Source organism: Bos indicus, chromosome 19 (genome assembly GCF_029378745.1).
Source record: "Bos indicus isolate NIAB-ARS_2022 breed Sahiwal x Tharparkar chromosome 19, NIAB-ARS_B.indTharparkar_mat_pri_1.0, whole genome shotgun sequence".
Lineage (NCBI taxonomy): Eukaryota > Metazoa > Chordata > Mammalia > Artiodactyla > Bovidae > Bos > Bos indicus.
The window spans coordinates 49472178-49493962 of NC_091778.1; the positions used below are offsets into that span (position 1 = coordinate 49472178).

At 48.9% G+C, this 21785-nt stretch overlaps 1 protein-coding gene and 1 non-coding gene across 6 annotated transcripts; one reads left to right on the top strand and one right to left on the bottom strand.

Moving 5' to 3' along the window:
- Window positions 1–2491: 2491 nt before the first annotated feature.
- Window positions 2492–21652, bottom strand: LOC139177600 (intercellular adhesion molecule 2-like). Of its 5 annotated transcripts, none has more exons than XM_070773785.1 (5): window positions 19811–21154; window positions 12491–12595; window positions 10761–11018; window positions 9185–9505; window positions 2492–8525 (listed from the first exon to the last, which is right to left on the bottom strand). In XM_070773785.1, exons 2-5 carry the CDS (start codon window positions 12549–12551, stop codon window positions 8410–8412), a joined length of 756 nt encoding a protein of 251 aa, XP_070629886.1. In that variant the 5' UTR covers window positions 12552–12595; window positions 19811–21154; the 3' UTR covers window positions 2492–8409. The 5 variants fall into 5 exon arrangements, 3 of the variants coding, with proteins under 3 accessions (XP_070629886.1, XP_070629885.1, XP_070629887.1); XM_070773784.1 differs by having other exon boundaries at window positions 12491–12766; XM_070773786.1 differs by lacking the exon at window positions 12491–12595 and having other exon boundaries at window positions 19811–20778.
- On the top strand, window positions 17347–17419 carry TRNAV-UAC (transfer RNA valine (anticodon UAC)). Its single transcript has one exon. It is a non-coding gene; the product is annotated as a tRNA-Val (tRNA).
- Window positions 21653–21785: the final 133 nt, after the last annotated feature.

Genomic DNA, 21785 nt, shown 5'->3' on the forward strand with positions numbered 1-21785 from the left:
ACCGGGTGGGTGGTCAGCAGGGCCTAGGCCAAGGGAGAGATCGGAATGCTGGAAGGGCCATGTGCCCTGGGGCGGTGGGGGCTGGTCTTATTATTACCACAGACCAGGGTTCTGTCCCCTTAACTTTTCTTCCTTGGGGTCCACTGAGGCAGGGGGTAGTCACGGTGAGGGTGCTTCTCCCCCCAGACTACTGATAGCTTCCAGTGAAGGGTCTCAGACTCATGATTTCCAAAGAAGAAGATTTAGTTTAGGGACCAGAGACCAGGCGTGATCTCTCAAGCGCTTTTATGTAGCAGAGTTTTATTAAAGTATGAAAAGCACAGAGAAAGCTTCTGAAGTAGACATCAGAAGGGAATGGGGAGTGCCCCCCTCTCTAGTGTTAGCAAGGGAGTTATATACTTTTTAAATTAGTAATTACAATAAATCAAAAGATTGTGTTTAGGTTGTAAAGATCTTGGTAGACCCCCCTCCCATAATTTACATTTTAAGATAACAGGATTGGCCCCAAGGTTTTCAGGAAGGGAAAACTGCCCTCAAGCAGGATACATTGTTGTTATATAACCCTCAGTACAGAGGGTTTAAACAGAGTTTAAACAGAGTTGTTTGTTGTAATTATCAATTCCTGGGCTTAAAGAAAAAAGCCTCTTATGTGACTAAGGACTTCCCTTATAGCTCAGTTGTGAGACAATCTGCCTGCAATGCAGGAGACCTGGGTTCAATTCCTGGGTCAGGAAGATCCCCAGGAGAAGGAAATGGCAACCCATTCCAGTATTCTTGCTCCTTGCCTGGAGACTGTCAGGGACAGAGGAGCCTGGCGGGCTACAGTCCCTGGGGTCACAAGAGTCAGACACGACTTAGCGACTAAACCACCCATAGCATGTGACTAAGGCTAAGGAATGGAGAGAAAAAGAGATGTTTGTTCTTTCCTCCTCCTTGAGAATTCCAGACCCCTATCACCTCCTCCTTGGGGACCCCAGACTTCTTATCGACCTGCCTAGGAATTGACTCTCTCACTACTATGATGCTGAGAGCCTCGTGATATGAGAACAGACATCAACCCTGGAGCCCATGCCAGCTTCATCACGGAGCTGCAAATAGTCCTGGAGCTCCCGTGTCCCTCTCGTGCCTAACAACCCCTTTCTACACCTGCCAACCCTTCTTACCCCCCCATCCCCAACCAGGCCGTCTCCCCAGAGTGGATGAGTCCCGTCTCCACCACACGGAGACCTTGAACCAACCTGATCTCTGATCCAGGTGAGAGCCCCTTAGAGCCCCGTCCAGGCCCCAGAAGCCACGTGAAAGGCCAACCCTGTCCCATTGATCGCTGCCCCGGCTGGCAGAGGCCTGGGAGACGGAGCCCTCACTCGACCTCCTCCCCTTCCCCTGTCTCTGGATGACCAGGGCTGCGGGGTCTCCATTTGGCCCAATAACAGAACTGGAGGTAAGAGGCAAGGATTGCTTTTGTTTCTGTTAGGTAGTGTTAGGTAGGTAGAATAGGGAAAAGGAGTCCAAAATGGCGGTGGCTAAAAGACAAGGAAGGTCCGAGGACCAGAGTGAAGACTTCAGGCAGAACAAACAGAACAAACAGCACTCCTGGCTAAGCCCACTTTGCACAGGGCAGGCTCTCTCTCTCTCCCTCCCCATGCACTCCTCCACTCTCTTCTCTTTGAGTCTTGGATTCTCCTGCTATCTCCTAAATAAAATAGAGCTGTAACACTGATTTGCCTAAGAGCTGTAGCACGGTTTGTCCAAGACCCAAGAGCTGTGACGCGCTGAGGGCTTTAATGTCCGTCGCTCCAAATCTTTGTTGTGACGAGACAAAGAACCGAGGAACATACACTCGCGTGACATCTATGGTGCCGTGACTCGGGTTTAACCTGGCTGAAACAACCCCTTCGTGGAAGAGGCCAAGCACAGCAGGAGCCCAACTCAGCGAAGCTCCCGCGCTAGAAGCGGAAGGCGAAGAAACCCAGCGCAGGGGAAGGCCCATCGTGGAAACCGGGACAGCGATAAACGAACTCAGCAGAAAGCTCACGCGGCCCAGTCTCAGATTCCAGAAGACCTCCAGTTAAGGTAAGAGGTCCTCGCTCCTATGGCTGGAGGGACCTTTACAATCTCTCGTTTCTTGTTTCCTTGAACCTCCCGCAAACAGGCGGGTGGAAGGGGCACAACTGAGGGACTCTGGAGAGGCTGCTCCTCAGCATGTCCCAAAGGCGCTATCTGCTGAGCCCCAGTAGCTGTTACCCAAGCCGGTGGGGGTTCTTCTGTCCTTTCTCTTCTCTGTGCCAAGGATCAGACCAATGAAACTGTGAGCACCTGTCAGATATTTGGCAAATCTTCCAGTGGGCTGTGAAGGGGATTCCTTGGCATGTTTTTCCCACTGCTTTTTCCTCCTGTCCTTCAGCTCTCTCCCGGGACTCAAGCCCGGCCAAAACTAATGAAACTCAGGCTCTGATGTCTCATTGCAAAAATTCATTGAGAGACAAAGCGATAAGAGGTAGATTTGTTAGGATCCAGAGGGAAGCCACGCTTCAGGGTGTGAACCATTGCTGAGGGCAAGGGCTTCGGCCATGGAATTAGGCCTGGCTAGGTTTTGTGAGGGGATGGAATTCATATGCTAATGAGTGAGAGGATCATCCCAGCCATTGGGGAACCACCCACTCCTCCTTCTTCTGACCTTGTGCCTTGGAGCTGTCTTGCCACCTCTGCATGTGTCTGTTGGCTTATAGATTGGGGATTAAGGTTTACTTGAATTTGACTTGTCATCTTGGACCCAATTGATTTTAATTGGTTTACATTATACCCTTGTGCTATGTCATTCTTTCAAAATTTGTGCTCTGCCCCCTTCCCTCCTGTTTCATACTCTTTTCCTGAGCCCCATCCAGACCCACAAGGTTGCCTCTACAATCTTCTGGAGAGACAACCAGAAAATAGCTGGCCTTGGGAGGGAAATACTCTATAATATCCAACCCCCTAATCCTACCCAATACTGGTCACACTGGAGATCTTGGGGACGCCCAAACTCCAGTCCGGAGGGTCCCCGGAGGTCATCACGCCTTGACCTGCCTAGGGATCGGTCTTCGAAAGGTTGTCACGCCTCAACCTGTTCGGGGATCCTCTAGTCCCAGGGGTCCCAGGAGGTCGTCACGCCTCGACCTGCCCAGGGACCCAATCCTCGGGAGGCCGTCACGCCTCGACCTGCCTGAGGATTCGATCTCTAGGAGGCTGTCATGCCTCAGCCTGCCTGGGGATCTGCACCCCGACCCGGGGACGCCTGGCTCTCAGGTTGCAACAGTTCTGGGTAGGATAAGCTTCAGAAAGACTCACCCCTAAGGAAGTCTACCTATGGAAACAGAAAGAAGCCTATTACTTGCGGGACTGTGCCCAGTCTCAGCAATAACTCAGGAGCCCAATGAGAACCCCATTGCCTTTCTGGAGAGGCTAAAAGAGGCACTCCAAAAGTTTACCAACCTGGACTTAGACTCTTACGAGGGACGGGTGATTCCTTTAAAATCACCTGGGACAAATTCCTGTCCCAATGTGCGTCAGATATCAGAATTAAGTTACAGCAGCTACAACAGCAGGACCCTGCTGCCTCTTTAGATGAGATGGTCCAGACAGCCACCAATACCTTTTATAACAGAGAACAGGAGAAGGAGGCCAATGCCCAGGAGAAGGAGAGAAAGAAAGAGACAAGGCATGCCCAGATGCTGGCTGCCCTCCAGAGAAGCCCTATGGCAAACCCCGAGTCCTTGAGGGACAAGGCACGAGACAGATGCCTGATCTGTAGACAGGCGGGGCATTGGGCCCAAGAGTGTCCAAACTGTGACAAGTCTCCTAGAACGGCTTGCCACAAATGCCATCAACTGGGACATTGGGCGGCACTCTGCCCTCGGTACCCAAGAGCCTCAAGGTCAAGCGCCAAGCCTACCCCTCACGATGGTTCGAGAGGACTGAAGCGGCCCGCTCCAGCCAGCCCGCCTGTCACAGATAACCATCACGGGGCTGGAGCCAAGGGTGCGACTGGATGAGGCAGGTAGGTCCAAGAATTTCTTGGTTGACACAGGGGCTACCTACCTACTCTGTCTTGATCTCCTACTCCGGAGCCTTCTCCTCCCAAACCTGTACCATTTTGGGTGCTACAGGAAAAGCAACTACTAAAAGATTCACCCGAGCACTTCTTTGTTGCTGAGATGGACAAATATTTTCCCACCAGTTTCTGGTGGTCCCTGAGTGTCCTACCCCCTTATTGGGAAGAGATATACTCACTAAACTGGGGACCACCCTTGTGATGGGAAGTTTTTCAGCCTCTAGAGCTCTACAGCTCCTGGTTACTACTGAAGAACCCATTACACCTTCAATAGAGAGGGCCCAAAAACTATGGGAAGACAAAATTAACCCCCAGGTGTGGAATCAGGGGATTCCTGGACGAGCCCACCAAGCTGAACCGGTCATCATTGTCCTCTGAGATCCCACTCGGTTTCCTAACTGGAAACAATATCCTCTCAAAAGAGAGGCTTGGGACTTACCTGGGAGTTCAGATTACACACGGGTCCAAGAGGCAGTCCTCTGATCGGGTAAAAGGAATCCTCCAGTTGCCCTCCCCCACGACTCGAAAACAATTGCGAGCTTTCCTGGGGCTAACTGGTTATTGTAGAATCTGGATACCCAGCTATGGTCTAATTGCCCAGCCCTTATATGAAGGCTTAAAGGGATGAGATGATTCAATCCCACTGATGTGGGGAACTCCTCAAAAGGAGGCAGAGGCTACACTAAAACAGGCCTTAACTCAGGCACCTGCCTTGAGGTTGCCAGACCCAGAAAAAGCATCCCAACTTTATGTCCATGAAAGAGAGGGAATAGCCTTGGGAGTGTTAACTCAAAGGTTGGGATCTGAGCCCCAGCCTGTAGCTTACTTATCCAAGAGGCTGGATCCAACTTCCCGAGGTTGGCCCCCCTGCCTTCGAAATCTTGCAGCTATTGCAATCATGATAGAAGATGCTTTAAAACTCTCCTTTGGGGGCAAACTAACTATTTTTACCAGCCACCAAGTAAAACAACTCCTAAATGGGAGAGGCCATTTATGGATGTCTGATCAAAGAATCCTCAGATATCAAGTAATGCTGATGGAAAATCCAGGCCCTACTATATCCCCTTGTGAGGTTCTTAACCCAGCCACCCTCCTACCTACCCCCGAGGGCTCTCTCCCTTTTCACTCTTGTCTAGAAATCTTGGACCCCTGGACAAAACCCCGAGAGGGATTGTCAGAAGATCCTCTGACCAATCCTGAGGAAATCTGGTACACTGATGGAAGCAGCTTTGTCGTGGATGGAAAAAGAAGAGCCGGGTATGCAGTAGTCTCCAATTTTGAGACCATAGAGGCTAAGCCTCTGCTACCAGGTACTTCAGCCCAATTAGCTGAGCTCATAGCCCTGACTCGAGCTTTAGAGCTGGGAAAAGGAAAAAGAATAGCCATTTACACTGACTCCAAGTATGCCTTTTTGGTGCTACATGCACATGCGGCTGTTTGGAAAGAAAGGGGCCACTTGACCACCCGAGGGTCCCCAATCAAATATGGTGATCAGATTCTTCGACTCTTGGAGGCAGTCCATCTGCCCACTGAGGTTTCAGTCTCCCACTGTAAAGGACACCAAAAAGGGAACACTGAAGTGGTACAAGGGAACCAAGCAGCTGATCAGGCAGCTAGGAGAACAGCATTACAGAACCATGACCTAATAGGGATTGCCACCTTAGTTCCACAGGCTAATTTGCCAGAAACTCCTTCATATACTGAAGGTAAGACTCTTAAAGCTAAGAGCGAGGGCTTTCAAGAAGATCATATGGGGTGGTTCCAAAAGGAGGGACTCCTTTTTCTGCCTGGAAACCTCCAATGGAAGTTGGTTAACTCCTTACATGCCACTACTCATTTAGGAGAAAAGGCCCTCCAAAGAGTACTAGAAAGGTCCTTCAGAGGAACAGGCCTCCAAACAACTATAAGACAGGTGGTCTCCTCTTGTCCCACTTGCCAATTAAACAACCCCCAAGGAGCTCAAAGATCCCAGCTGGCCCAGGCATCCAATGACGTGGGGCCTACCCAGGAGAGGACTGGCAGATGGACTTCACCCAGATGCCAGTTTCTCAAGGGTATAAATACCTATTAGTTATGATATATACATTCACAGGATGGATTGAAGGCTTTCCCACCCGGACTGAGAAGGCTGAGGAGGTGGTAAAAAAACTGCTCCATGAAATCATTCCAAGATTTGGTCTGCCCAGGTCATTACAAAGTGACAATGGGACATCATTTACTTCTAAGGTCACCCAAGGAGTCTCGAAAGCATTGGGCATTACTTATTATCTCCATTGTGCCTGGAGGCCTCAATCTTCAGGAAAAGTAGAAAGAGCCAATCAATTCTTAAAATCAGCGATAAAAAAGATAACCCAGGAGACCTCCCTGGGAAGGAAGGAGGCTTTACCAATAGCTCTCCTCTGCACCCGCATTGCCCCTAAGGAACAGGTTGGTCTTAGTCCTTATGAGATGCTATATGGGAGACCTTTTGTTTATGTCAATGACCTCTTCCTAGATCCAGAGGTTCAGACCCTCTAGTCTTATACCATGGCCATTGGGCAATTCCAACAGGATATACGCTTGTGGGGTATGAACCAGGACCCAAAAGATTCTAAAGAGTCACCACTATATGCTCCAGGAACTCCTAATTAAATTAGGAAGTCCTAATTAAAGTCTGGAAAGATGGGTCCCCAAAGGCTCAACTCCAGCCCACATGGAAGGGCCCCTATCCTGTAATACTTTCTACCCCCACAGCAGTCAGGGTACCAGGTACCAGGTACCAGGACATGACTCCTGGATTCACTACTCACGAGTCAAGCCATGGAAGAAAACAGAAGAGGACACTCAATACACCTGTGAGCCCCTGGGAGATCTCAGATACCTATTCAGAACTACCAATGATTGTCATTCTAATGAACACCCCCAAAATCTGGTTTCTGGGGATAAGATTTCTCAGGATAACTCTAAGGAGCCAACACAGCTTGACTGTACTCCAAAACAGACAGGAGATAGACCTTCTGATCCCTGAACAAGGAGGGACTTGAGCCATCCTGGCGATGTGAATTTAAAATTGACTAATGTCCCTACTAGTCCTTGTTACGCTATATTGATGATGCTTATGCTTATTCCATGTACTGTCAATTGTCTAACCTGTTTTGTCTCTGCCCAGGTCAACCAGCTACAACATGCAGTGCCAGTTCAACAAAGATATAAAACTACAGCTGACCATGGAAAATATAACACACCCTTGGACACCGCTATAAGGACTCTGAGGATTGAGACTAGCAAGAGGGGGAGGCCCAATACCCCTCGCTGTCCCAGTTCAGCAGGGAGTAGCCAGAAAGACCTCGACGCCCCTATTCCCAAAGAATTGGGCCTCCCATCTCTTGAGGGGGGAATGTTAGGTAGGTAGAATAGGGAAAAGGAGTCCAAGATGGCGGTGGCTAAAAGACAGGAAGGTCCGAGGACCAGAGTGAAGACTTCAGGCAGAACAAACAGCACTCCTGGCTAAGCCCAATTTGCATAGGGCAGGCTCAGGTGGAGGAAAAAACTTATAAAAGGAGGAGCCAAAGTGCTTTCTCTCGGACTCTCTGTCCCGCGTACATGCGCACGCGCTCTCTCCCTCTCCCTCCCCATGCACTCCTCCACTCTCTTCTCTTTGAGTCTTGGATTCTCCTGCTATCTCCTAAATAAAATAGAGCTGTAACACTGATTTGCCTAACAGCTGTAGCACGGTTTTGTCCAAGACCCGAGAGCTGTGACGCGCCGAGGGCTTTAATGTCCGTCGCTCCAAATCTTTGTCGTGACAGACAAAGAACCGAGCTTCGTCACAACAAAGATCTGGAGCGACGGACATTGAAGCCCTCGGCACGTCACAGCTCTCGGATCACGTCACAACTCTGGGAACAGTGTCTCTCTGCACCTCTGGGCCAGGGCGGGTCTCCCCAGCCTCCCTCAGGAGGGAGTCACTCAGGGTCCCATGAGGCTGGGTGCCTGGTGCCCGGGCGGGTCGGCCTGGGGGCACACCAGGGCCTGGGTTTGCTGGGGCTCATGAAGGCCTCTGAAGGAGAGGGTGGAGGGAGGCTGAGGAGACATTTGGAGACAGAAGTTCAGCCAGGCCTGGTGGCTCCCCCTGCTGGCCATTCCCAGGAGGCGACACGAAGGCATGGGGTTAAGTCCAGGTGTTTGTATTCAGGCTGCTTCACATGGTCCCTCAGCCAGACCTGGACCGCACCCTAAGGAGCCACACTGAGTTCCAGTGGCCGCCATGACAGTGGCCACGCAGCTCATAGGGGCTGTGCCCGGTGGCTCCATCTCAGCCTCTTCTAAGCGGCTTGCACTCAGGTGTTACTTCTCCGCCGTTGTTTGTACCAGTACAGGAGGACGAATGTCACAAACAAGAGCAGCAGCACTATCACGGTCGCCATGATCACCATCTGGTTGCTGGGCTCGGGCTCTGGGGAGAGAAGGGGTAGAGGTCACAGAAGTCCTCCGGTCCCAGGTGCCAGGCTCCAGAGGGGCAGCTGTCTACCCGTCACCCACCACCCACCCCTGGGCAGCCTGCTGTCACTCTGCATTGCAGGGATGAGTGGCAAATGGTGTTATCACTGGAGGGAAGGAGGACAGGGTCCGGGCCACCAGCCGGCCTCTGTGAGGCCGTGAGGGCAGATGGACTCAGATGGTCCCCTTGCCATGCACTGCCAGACCTCATGGTCTGCGCTGTGGCGTGGTCCAGGCCAAGCCCCTCCCTGGGCAGAGATGAGGGAGCTTCGGCCAAACTCTCTGAAGACAAAGAGGATCTTGACATCTAGGGTCACAGAAGCAGAACTCGAGGGGACCTTAGGAGTCAGTCAGGTCAAATTTATCATTGCAGAGAGGGGTCAAGGCCAGAGAGACGAGCTTGACTTGGTTAAGGTCACCCAGCTCACTCATGACCAAGCAACTAGTCAGGGTCCAAGCTAGGAACTCGCCAGGAGCTCCGGGTAACCCCAGGGATCAAGTGCCGTTTCCCCGAGTGCCTCCCCTGAGCTGGCAGAGAGTAGGGGTAGGGTGTTTTCTTCCCCTGAAGGTCTGAAAGCGAATGTCCCCCCTCCTGATCTGTGGGCTCCCCCTCACCTTTGACTTCAAGCCTCTGGGGATCTGAGACTCTGTGGACAAGGCCACCGCCACGAGAGCGCAGGTCCATCTGGGCCTCGCACGAGAAGTTATGGAGGCTGTCTTCCCTGTGAGCTGTGGTGTTGTGGGTGACCACGGCATCTTGGGGGAAACGTGCTGTCCCCACAAAGGTCTGATTGTACAAGATCTCAGTACCACGGAGCAGGGTGACACTGAGGCCTTCGAGGGGTGCCACGGCGGGGACCATGCACTCGATGGTGAACAGTGTCCCTATGGCCACTGAGGTGTGCGACAGCGTCAGCAGCACTTGCTTTGGAGGGTCTGCAGGAAAGCGAAGGGAGGTCTGCTCAGGATGGGGGTGCAGCTCGGGCAGGCCCCACCCAGCCCAGACCATCCCCTGTGACCACGGTGTTCTCAGGAAGTGGGCTGGGGCTGGACGGAGGAAGCAGTTCAGGGTGAACGATGTCCTGGGTGGTAGTTTCAGGGACCTGAAGACTTCTGCAATGGACAAGAAAGGAGGTGCCCTGGTGTCTCCAAAGAAAAGGTTCAGAATCAGTTCAGTCAACTAGAAAGATAAAAGTTTTGGCTGTGTCTCTTTCCTCTCCATAAACTCAATAGAAATTTCAAAAATGAAACAGCTGGATGGTTTTGTTGAGAGAGACTTAGAAGGGAGTACTCACTGGAATGGGGCCATGAATTGTGAGGGTCTTCAGGGGCGGAGGCAAGAGTCAGAGCTGCCTTGGTTTGCAGGATCAGGTTTAAAACTATTGCTATCCCTTAGATATTAAACTCCAGGGTTCCCTGAGTTTCCTTTTTTTTTTTTTAAATCCAAGAGTTATTTCTTTGGTTGTGCCAGGTCTTAATTGTGGTATGTGGGATCTAGTTCCCTGACCAGGGACCAAACCCGGGTCCCCTCCATTGGGAGTGCATAGTCTTAGCCAATGGACAACCAAGACATCTCCCTGGGTTCATTTTGAACTGGAATACCTAGCCCCCATTACCCCAGGATAATGTGGTAGATTTAGGACATCTTTCTCCTCATTTGTCCACTGATGACAGTTCTGAGCGATACCCTGGGTGCCGAGCTTCCAGGAGAACCTTGGTCTCTCCATGGTCTCTGTGACCCATGGACAGGTGTGTGTGTGTGTGGTCACACATTTGGAAAGGGCCCTCAGGGGAAGATAAGACCACGACCTTCTCTCCAGGAGGTGAATGGGTTACTGGAGAGTGTGCCAGCCCTCCTGATGCAGTCCCTGCTGCTTGTCAGGGCATGTGGGGTGTTCTGGTGATGGGGGTGCTCCCCAGCTGGGAGGAGACAGAGGGAAACGACTTTTAGGTTTGTCTAAACCTGCTTGGATTGTCTGCTTCTGAGCAAATCTCAAAATCCCAGTTGCTGGCAGGGTTCGAGGAGGCCAGGGGAGGGTGTGAGCAGATTCTGAGCCTGTGCCTGGATCCAGAAGCCCAGGGAGGTGCAGGCCATAGGAGAGTGCCCAGGAGCAGTGACAGAGCAGCTCGTTGTGGGTTTGCAGACACAGGCTCCGGCCTCGGGGAGCAGGGCCCCGTGGGCGACACTCACAGAACACGGTGATGTTGAAAACTTTCGTCTCCTGCTTGCCGGCGCAGGTGAAACTGCACAGGAGCTGCTCATCCTTGGAGATGTTGTAGACCCTGAACAGCTTCCACTGAGCCTGGCTGTCCAGGAGAGTCTTGTTTAGGTGTGTCTCTAGAACAAGTTTCTTGGGGTCCGTACAACTGGCAGTGCAATTAATCACTTGAACCTCTCCAGACCCCACCATCAGGTGCTCTGGGCCCTCGAACACCTTCTCATCAGACCCTGGAAGGACAGAAAACTGCTCAGCGGACACCCCCACTGCCCTGCCTGGCGGGGCTGCCCACGATGCGCAGTCTCATCAATGGGTCCCTTCTGCTCCTCCCTCTGTTCAGACATTACTGCCTCTCGTCTAGACCAAGGGGGATGCTCCCTAGCTGTCTCCCTGCCCCTGACTGCTCTTCCAGCTTGTCCCCTCCAGGTGAGTCTTCCTCATGCACATCTTCTATCCCCATTGAGATTATATTCGAACTCGCTCCCGAGCCAAATTACCCCTCCTCTGAAGGCCTCCCTGACCTGGAGGTGGATCGAGTCCCCTCAGGCCCCATGTCCATGAGTTCAGCTCCTCCCTCACTCCTTCCCTCTCTTCTGCAAATCCTTGTGGAATACTAGCTGTGTAGCAGGCACTGTTCTAGGCTCTGGGGAGCCATCAGAGACCAAAGAAATTCAAAGGTTGCCCTTGTGGAGCTCCTGCTGCTGCGAAGGACACAGAGTAACCAACAAGCCAACTAGCCAGCCTGTCAATTGGTGGGTAGCGCCCCAGACAGGAAATAGGGAGTAGGGTGGGGCTGCTGCGTTAAATACTGTGCTCAGGACAGGTTTCATGGGAACAGTGACATTTGAGGAAAGGAGGAAGGAAATGGGGGGAGCTTATCTGCCAGTGTCTGCTAGGGCAGAAAACCAGCAGCGCCAAAATCCTGGTGGAGAAGACAACAGGATGGCTGGAGCCCAGTGAGGAAGAAGGCCAAGAATCGGAACTGATCTCGGCCAGCTGGGCCTGTGCTCTGTCCTGTGTTCCCACCACACCCACACGCCCACATCTAGCCCTCAGCTGGGGAAAGAGAAAGGTTCTCTAGGGAGAGAGAGAGAGCTGCCTTTGAATCCCGAGTTTGCCAGCTCTGTGGCCTTGGGCAAAGTGCTTTCCTTTTCTGAGCCTCAGTTTCTCCATCTGTCAAATGGGCTAGTAATCCCTTTCCTGCATGGTCTTCATGAAGGCACCTGACAGGTTTTCAAAAAAAGAGTGCTCATACCTGGAGGCATTCTCCTTCCCTGTCCCCTGGGCCACCCAGAAGGGGCTTTGTTTGCACGTTGATGGTCAGCAGAAGACGATGCCCTCCACTGACCTCTACTGTCCACTGGGCCGCCCCTGAAGACCCGCTGGGACGTTCCCTTACTTTCCCTGAGCCCCAGCCTCCTTGGTCTCCCATCAGTCTCCACGACCTGCCACATCCACACACCCTGAAGTTATGGGGTCTGTTCAACCAAAAGTGTGAAGGCCAGGTCCCCCATCTGCTACCCTGGGTCATGGAGTCATGGGGAAACCAGGCTTGCATAGCATCCCGCACCCGTGGTGGGCAGCCGCTGTGCTCAAAGCTTCAGCGACTTCTGGACCAGGACCCCCTTCTCCACACAGCACCAGGGGAACAGGTGCCCTAACCTCTGGCGGGAACACACCCAGTCTGGACCCCCAGGCTCACCTCGGCAACAGAGCATAGCGAGAAAGGCTTCAAGCATTCCCCAGCCACCAAAAGGGGACATCTTGGGTGGCGTCCGCAGGCTCAGAGGGAACGGCTGAGGCCTGCCTGCAGAGAGGTGAAGGGCTCCCGTCAAGCAGGCAGCGGGGAGGACTTGCAGTTGCAGTCCTGAACCCCCAGCCTTCTGGAAGCTGATGACTGTATTTCCTCTCATTATCTGAGTGATCTTGGGGAGGCCACATGGAAGGCCAGCTCCCAGGGCCACAGGTCTGCAAGAAGCTGGGCAGAGGAAGCCAGGAGTCAGCTGATAAGCAGGACATACCTAGTCCTCCTGGCACGCTGCCATCAGGGGTGAGGCAGGCACACGGGGCTCATGTGTGTGTGATGCATGTGCACACGGGGCATTTACTGCTACAAGCCCCAAATTTGGAGAGCCCTGAATCCCACAGGACACTTTTTTGGTGTCAACAAGGGAGGGACTTTCCAAGTTGGAAAGAAGGTTTGGGAGGCAATAGCTGGACATTCTCCCCTGTCCTCTGCCCCTCCCCTTTTAGATTTCTGGTGATGCACACGGTCCCCAGGCACTTTCTTGTCTGTTTTCTTAGCTAAATGTGATTTCACGTTACTAATTCAAGGAGGAAGGAAAAGGAAACCAACATTTCACTGATGCCAATTCTCTGTTAGGGACTAATTTAAGGTTTTAATATATCGTCTCATTATCACACCAAATCTAGCAATGTTGATTGTGCATCTGAGGAAGTTCAGGGCTCAGGTGAATTAATAACTTGCCTAAATCACAACGATATTAGGTGATGGAACGGCAGTGAGAATTTAGGAATGAGGAGTGTTTGGTTGGAGAATTGGTGGTTGCCAGGATTAAAGGGAGGGAGACATGGACTGAAAGAGCAGAGAGGACTTTAGGATGGAGAAGCTGCTCTGTTTGCTACTACAATGGTGCATATGTGTCAGCACACACTTGCCCAAACCCACAGAATGTACACACCAAGACTGAACCGTAATGTCAACTATGATCTTTGGGTGATAATGACGTGTCAATGCAGGCTCATCAGTCATGAGAAATGGACCACTCTGGTGGGGGATGTTGGTAACAGGAGAGGCTGTGCATGTGTGGGGACAGGAGGTATATGGCAAGTCTCTACTTCCCCTAAGTTTTGCTCTAAGCCTTAAACTGCTCTTCTAAAAAGAAGTCTACTAAAAAAATGGGGGTAGTAGAGGACAGAGGAGCTGGTGTGTTACAGTCCATGGGGGTGAAAGAGTCGACACGACTTAGAGACGGAACAACGACAGAAAAATAGCTCAAACACACCACCCTGGAGGGCAGCCTTCTGGGTCAGGATGCTTGTCAGCCATGGATGGTTGTTGCAAATGCAGGCTTTTGTGACTTCCCTGGCGTTACAGTTGTTAAGACTCTGCTTCCAAGTGTTTGATCCCTGGTCTGGGGAACTAACATTCCATATGGGCGTTCCATATGTGCGTGGCATAGCCAAAAATAAAGAAACTGCAGGTTTTTAAACTCAATTTTTAGCAGGTTTAGAGGAAGACGTTTACTCGGTCATTTCTAAATGTTTATCTCGAATTACATTTTTAAAGTATGTATTTACTTGGCTGCACCAAGTCTTAGTTCTGGCATGCGGGATCCAGTTCCCTGACCAGCGATGGAACCCAGGCCCCATGCGTTGGAGCTGGAAGTCTTAGCCACTGGACCACCAGGGACGTTCCTCGGATTATACTTTAGGAATATTTAAACACAAAACCCAGGTCTACATTGTTTATGAGACACATCTAATGAGTAAGAGTGTGGAATGGTGGAATGAAAAAAGATACACCAGGCAAAAGCTAACCAAAAGAAAAGCTGGGAAAGGTTTATTCATATCAAAGAAGAAGGAATTTTAAAACAAAAAATATTTATTAGGGATACAATGAGTACCTAGATTAAACGGTCAATTCATACAGAAATTATAACTGTTGTAAACTTGTAAGCACTTAGCTTGTAGGAACAACAAAGAGATAAAACCATCATCATAGCAAGAAATTTTAATACAACATTTCTCTGTTATGAATAATGAAGCAAACATGAAAAGATGCTCAGCATCATTCATCAGGAGGGAAAGGCACATCAAAGCCACAATGAGACATCAGCCACCACTGTCAGAATGGTTATCATCAAAGACAACAAATAAAAACATTGGCAAGGGTGTGGAGAAAGGGAGCCCTCGTGTCCTCCTGGTGGGATTGTAAATTGGTGCGAATGCTGTGGAGAAATGTGTAGAGGTGCCTCAAAAATTAGAAATAGAACTGCCGTATGATCCAGCAATTTCACTTCTGGGTATCCTCCTGAAGAAAACAGAAGCACTAATTCGACGACATACATGTGCACCACTGTCCACTGTGGCATCATTTCCAGTGGCGAACATGGGAAAGCCTCCTGAATGTTCATCCATAGATGCATGAGTAAAGATGGGTTTGGTATAATACACAACGGAATATTATTCAGCCATAAAGAATGAAATCTTGCCATTTTCGACAACATGGACAGACCTAGAGGGTATTATGCCAAGTGCAACGACTCAGACAGAGAAAGACAAACACCATGTGATCTCACACATATGCAGAATCTGAAAAACAAAACAGACAAAACCAGAACCAGGCTCCTACATGTAGAGAACAAATGGGTGGTTGCTGGAGGCGAAGGGGCCGAGCAGGGTCCAAAATAGATGAATGGGACTAAGAGGAGCAAAGCACCAATTACAGAGGAAGCCACAGGGATGTAACACAGCATGAGGAATATGGTCAGTAACACCGGAATAACTTTGTATGGAAGCAGGTGGACACTAGACTTACTGTGGTGATAACTGCATAATGTAGGCAAATACCAAAGCCCTGTGTAGAACACCTGAAGGTTACATAATACTGTATATTATAAGCCACTCTAAAAATATAAAGTAATGTATCTTGCAATTCACAAAAGAAGAAGACTATAGATTCATAGAAACAGAAAGCAGAACAGTGGTTGCCAGGGCCTGGGGGCAGGGGGAAATGGTGAGTTCTTTGTTTAATGGGTATAGACTTTCAGTTTTGTGAGATAAAATTAAGTTTTGAGATCCATCGTGAAACAATGTGAATGTAACCCAACCAAATGTACATTGAAAAAGAGTTATGTGGTGTATTTTGTGTTAGGTGTATTTTACCATAAATGAAAATTTAATTTACACAACATTGCAAATCTTCAGTAAGCTTAAAAATTCAAAACTTATAAAAATTAAAAACTTATAAATCATTTATGCCAAGAAATATGAAACCAAGTAGAATAAGTCTTAGAAAAAGTCACTTCAGTTCAGTCGCTCAGTCGTGTCCGACTCTTTGCGGACACGCAAAAAGTACCTAACTTGATTGAAGAAGAAATAAAAAGCCTGAACAGTTGTCCAACTATTATAGAAATTACATCCATAATTTGAAATCTCCCCACAAAGGAAATATCAAGTCTAGATAGCATTACAGAAGTTTAAGTAGGGATAATTTTAATCTTACAAAAACTCTCTCTGAGAATGAAAATAGCAGGAACACGCTGTCTAAGAGGCCAGTGGAACCTTAATGCCAAAATGAGACAAGAATAGGATGAAATAGAAAAATTAGAAGCCAGTGTCACTCGTGAATACAAATGCAAAATAAAAACACAAACAGACCAAATCTAGCCATGTGTTAAAAATATTAGACATCATATCCAAGTTAGGCTTAGCTATGAAAAGCTGGTCGCACGATAGAAGAGAAAGCTGCAAATGTCATTTATTATTGTCGGGAATAGTAAACTTTTGTGCTTTATGTCACGATACTTGTGCCCTGCTCTGAAATCCTCTGTATTTACAGCAGAAAATTTCCTGCAACCTGAGACTCACCTTTTGTTCCATGACCTCACCTCAAGTTTATACCATGTTTCCTTTTTGCTTTTTTGCCTCAGGGTCTTCTTCAATGCTTTAGGAGTCACTTAGATACCTGTTAGCGTTTCTTAGAAGCCTAGGAGTGTCAGGTTCCCTAACATGAAACCCTCAACCAAGGAGAGGCCAAGAGCTAGGAGAAACATGGTCCAGCCTCTTTCTTTTGGGGAGGCAGTTCTAGCCAGCATCCTGTAGACATATCAGAGATTCTGAAAGGCTTGAACTCCCTTTGCTTACACCTGCAACATCAGTTATGCATCTTCTATTGGCTTTCTCTCCCCTGGTTCAGTCTTACTCCTTCACTCCCTACTTCCTGGCCTCAATAATTCAGTAATCTACCTGAACTGAAGTCCTTGTTGCAGGCTCTACTCTGAAGGAGTCCAAACTAAAATCTTATGTTACAGATTTAAGAAGAAAAAACGTATGATCATCTTAACAGATCTAGAAAAAAAAATGATGACATTCAATATTCTTTCATGATAAAACCTCTTAGCAGACTAGAAGGAAATATCCTTAACATGATAAAGGAAACTTAGGAAAAGTTTGCATGTGTACTATTATTTTTTTAACATCTGTATTATCTTTTTAATGAGTACATCTTCAGAGTAATTCGTTTAAAATCTGGACCCAAACAAGGATGCCCACTATCTTTGCTTCTATGTTGACATTTTTACCAGATGTCCTAGAGAATATAGTAAGACAAGAAAAAGAAATTAAAGGACTAGGGATGAGAAAAGAGCAAAATCATCAGTTTTTTTCATATAATGTGGTTTCCTAGATAGAACATTCAAATGAATGATTCAAAATAATCAGAGATTCTAGCAAGACAGCTAGCTGTAAGATCAATATCCAAAAAGAAATTGCTTTTGTATAGAACAGGAACATACAAAAATGTAATTTAGGACTTCCCTGGTGGTCCAGTGGTTAAGACTCTGCACTTACACTCCAGGGGCCACAGGTTTGATCCCTGGTCAGGGAAGTTCTGCATGTTGCACAGAGCATCCAGGAAAGAAAAGTAATCTTAAAAGCACACTATATTATAGCAGCAAAAAGATAGAAGTGATACATATACAGAAACAAAAAGATAGCAGAATATAAGACTTAAAGTCAGAAAGTTCTAAAACACAATTGAAAGACATTGAACACAATTTAAATAAATGTAGAACCCGCCCATGTTCGTGACTAAGGGATTCAATATTATAATGAGGACAATTTTCTTCCTACAGATTTAATGCAATTCTAATAGATCCCAATAAGGGATTTCATGGAAAACAAAAGATGATTCTAAACCTTATAATGGAAAGAACAAAAGGACCAAGACACCCCTAAAGAAGAATAAAATGAGGGGATTTGCCTTACTAGATATGAAGACTTACTATAAAATATAATTTTAGTGTAGATGTAGGCAAATTAACCAGTGGAACGGTAAAGTGCCCAGAAATAGTCTTGTGTGAAACTCACACCTGACAAACGTGGCCCTGGACATCACTGGGTGGAGAAGGAGATAAAAATGAATGATGCTTGATCAACTGGTCAACTATGTGGAGAAAAAAGATGGGAAACTTATCCCTACATTGCTCCCTTCATTGGGAGGGATGTATCCCTTCATTCCTCGCCTGGAATGAAGAAATCAATTCTATCTAATTTAAAGATTTACATGTAAAAGAACACTTTAAAAACTTTTATAAGAAAATATATACTTAGTCACTCAGTCGTGTCCAACTCTGTGACCCAGTGGACTGCAGACTGCCAGGCTCCACTGTCCATGGGATTTCCCAGGCGAGAATACTGGAGTGGGTTGCCATTTCCTACTTCAGGAGATCTTCCTGACCCAGGGGTCAAGCCCTTGGCTCCTGCAGTGGCTCCTGTGTTGCAGGCAAATTCTTAACTGCTGAGCCACCAGGGAAATCTATAAAAACTATAGGAGAGTATGTTTATATCCTTGGGGAAAGGGAGGATTTCCTAAGCGAGACCTCAAGATCACCACTGCTAGAAAAAACAACTGAGAATTTTGAGTATATTAAAGACATGACGAACATTTCAAAGAAAACACAATGTCTCAACTAATGATGCTTTTACTCAGTAAGAGCAAGGGAAATTAAAACCACAATGAGGAACCACTTTATATCTACTAGATTGGCAGAAGTTAAGAAAGTCGACCACACACACACACACACAAAAAGAAAGTCGACCACACCAATTGTTGGAGAGGCTGTGGGTCTATAGGAACTCGTATATTGCTGGTGAGAGTCTATTTTGGTTCTCTGAGAAATAATCAGGCATTATCTTCTAATGCTGAATAGTATAACCCACAATTCCACCCTTAGATATATGCCCTAGAGAAACTCTTGCACTAAGACCCAGAAGACCTGTCCCCTGCTTACTATCTGTATGACCCCGAACATGTCGCTTTAATCTCTGTGTGCCTCAGTTTTCTCTTCTGTAAAATGGGATTAACCATAGCACATTCCTTATGGGCACAGTGTGTGGATTAAACTAATTAAATGACAATATTAACAAGTATTCAAAACAGTAGCTGGCACACAGTTTATGTTATAGAACTATTACATCAAATGAAAATAAATGCATATGTGATAAAGCACTAAACTGCATATGTGATAAAGTACTAAATTAAAGAAAGAATCAAGAGAACAATAAAAAGGGACTTTGGGAGGGTGGTTATTTATGTCTGGGTGGGAGGTGAGTAGCACAGTAGGTAGATGGAAAGTTTAGTGGTAGTTCGTCCTTGGGTTGAGTGTTGGGTTCAGGGCTGATTGTTACATTATCTTACTGTGCAATACACATGCATGTTACATAGATGTGTTCATTATGTGTCACATAGTAAATTTTACAAAAAGAATACAAAGGGAAAAGAGAAATTCCCACATATCTAGAAAGAAGAGGCTCCTTGAGACTATGAGCCACAGGGTAGGAAAGTCCCTTCTAACCAGGTAGGACTTCATTGAATGGGATTCATCAGGAACCTTGGGTGTGACCCCAAGAGGCTGGGGACTGTACTTGTCCCCTAAACATCAGCTGTGACCTCAGTCCAGATGACCTGGACCCACGTGGGCCATGGCGGGAAGGCAGCCCCAGGCTTCTAAGTCAGTTGTGTGCTTGACAGAGCAGTGGAGGAAGAGAAGGGACAAAAAGAGAAAATAACCACAAAGCAATAGGCTGTTGGACTCGAGAGATGTCTGGCTGAGCTCCTCATGCAACGACCAAGGAGCCGGAGGAAATTTTGTAGCAACTGCAGCCCCTGGGCTTATGGGAGACAGGGAGAGAAAGCACAAGAACTCAAGTGTTGATTGACAGTCTATCCCAAGCCCTTTCCACTCTGCCAAGAGGGAAGCAGGGAGCATCACCTTACCTGTATCAGCAAACAGGTGATACCGTTGGGGATAAACAGGGTGGCTGAGGTCCAGCTTCCAGCAGCTGTTGTTCCCTGGGCTGCTGCTGGTTCAACAAGTGTTGCCTGGTTTTGGACTGATTTCCCTTCTCAGAAGTCACGTGCTTCCTGTCTCAGCTCTGACCTCACACTAACATCACTTTCTGTTTATTACCTCTTGTTTTAAATCCCGGTAAATATATACCGGGGCTTCCCAGGTGGCTCATTGTTTAAGGATCCGCCTGCCAATGTCGGGGCCGATTCCTGAGTCGGGAAGATCCCCTGGAGAATGAAAAGACACCCCACTCCAGTGTTCTTGCCTGGGAAATCCCAAGGACAGAGGAGTCTGGCGGGGTATAGTGCATGGGGTCCCAAATAGTCAGACGTGACTGAGCATGCACGCATGCATTCAAGGGACCAAGACAGTGGAGGCCACACAAGCTGAAGCCTCCCTGGTGGGGATCTTAGTTCCTCAACCAGGAAGTGAGCTCGGGTCACAGCAGCGAAACTGCTACTCATCACTGGACCAGCAGGAAATTCCCTCTGCACTCTTTTTTTTTCTTTTTTTTTTTTTTTGATGTGTGGTTTCTGTGCTCCTGGGAGCCTTGGATGAATGAGACAGATCCGGGATGAATCACCCTCTGAACCCCTGCAGGAGGCTTGTCAGCATCAGGGAGCAGGGTCTTCCCTGTATACGAATCCCCAACCACCAAACTCTTCTACTTACAACTAAGAAGATTGTGTTCTGAGATCTTTTCACATCTGCCACTTCACCTAACAATTAAAAAAACCCTCCCCTGGCAGAGTAGCTTTGTACCAAGAGGCAGAGTTTCAGAGCTGGTGCTAGGCAGCCAGCTGGGCTCACCCACAAGCAGAGGTTTTGCTCTCACAGGCTTGCCCCTCAGCGCCTGCCACTGAAAGTCCTGGCTTAGGAAAGACACAAATGAGTATGCGTCTGAGACCAAGACAGGGCTTTCCCGGTGGCCGAGTGGTAAAGGGTCCACCTGCCGATGCAGGAGATGCAGGAGGCTGGGGTTCGATCACTGGGTAGGAAGATCCCCCAGAAGAGCGAATGGCAACCCTTCCATATTCTTGCCTGGGGAATCCCTGGACAGATAACCCTGGCGGACGACAGTCCACGGGGTTGCAAGGAGTCGGACACGACTGAAGAGACTGAGCACAGCGCAGACAGGAGCAGGGGCAGGGAGTCTGACACTGTGTCCCCTTCCATTTGCACAACCCCCAGCTCTCCTTGGAGGGTCAACAGGAGGAGGAGACGGAACCGCAGGAGGAGGGCCCTCTGGGTTTCCACCACACTACCTCCCCTGCCCGCTGCCTGCCCTGGGCCCCCTGCTCCCCTGGCCAGGCCCTCTCCTTCCCCCTCACCTACACCAGCCCTGCTTGCAGGACTCGACTGAGGTTCAGCACCACCATCCAGCATCTGAGAAAAGGGGAGCTCAGTGAGGCTGGGGGTCTGGGTGCTGTCAGGGCCTTGCCCTGGGGTTGGAAGAGGGAGCCAGGGGCCAGGGGTGGTGTGGGAGACCTGTGGGTGAAATTGCTGAGGCCACCCCAGGAACTCTGATGGGGGGTCTCTTTTCTCTTCTCCATCCCAGCAGAGCCGTGCCCGACCCCCACCCACCAGTGCCATGGGAACTGTGGGTGCAGATGTATCCCCGGCTTCAGGGAGGGACCGGGTGGGTGGTCAGCAGGGCCTAGGCCAAGGGAGAGATCGGAGTGCTGGAAGGGCCATGTGCCCTGGGGCGGTGGGGGGTGGTCTTATTATTACCACAGACAAGGGTTCTGTCCCCTTAACTTTTCTTCCTTGGGGTCCACTGAGGCAGGGGGTAGTCACGGTGAGGGTGCTTCTCCCCCCAGACTACTGATAGCTTCCAGTGAAGGGTCTCAGACTCGTGATCTCCAAAGAAGAAGATTTAGCTTAGGCACCAGAGACCAGGCG

Bases quoted from the DNA above. Each gene is read 5' to 3' on its own strand.
- LOC139177600 (XM_070773784.1), bottom strand. From the start codon at position 12,701: ATGAGAGGAAATACAGTCATCAGCTTCCAGAAGGCTGGGGGTTCAGGA. The intron at 11,019-12,490 runs GTGAGCCTGGGG...CTGTCCTTCCAG, and splicing joins CGCTATGCTCTGTTGCCGAG to GGTCTGATGAGAAGGTGTTC. The intron at 8,526-9,184 runs GTGAGGGGGAGC...TTCTCTCCCCAG, and splicing joins CCAGAGGCTTGAAGTCAAAG to AGCCCGAGCCCAGCAACCAG.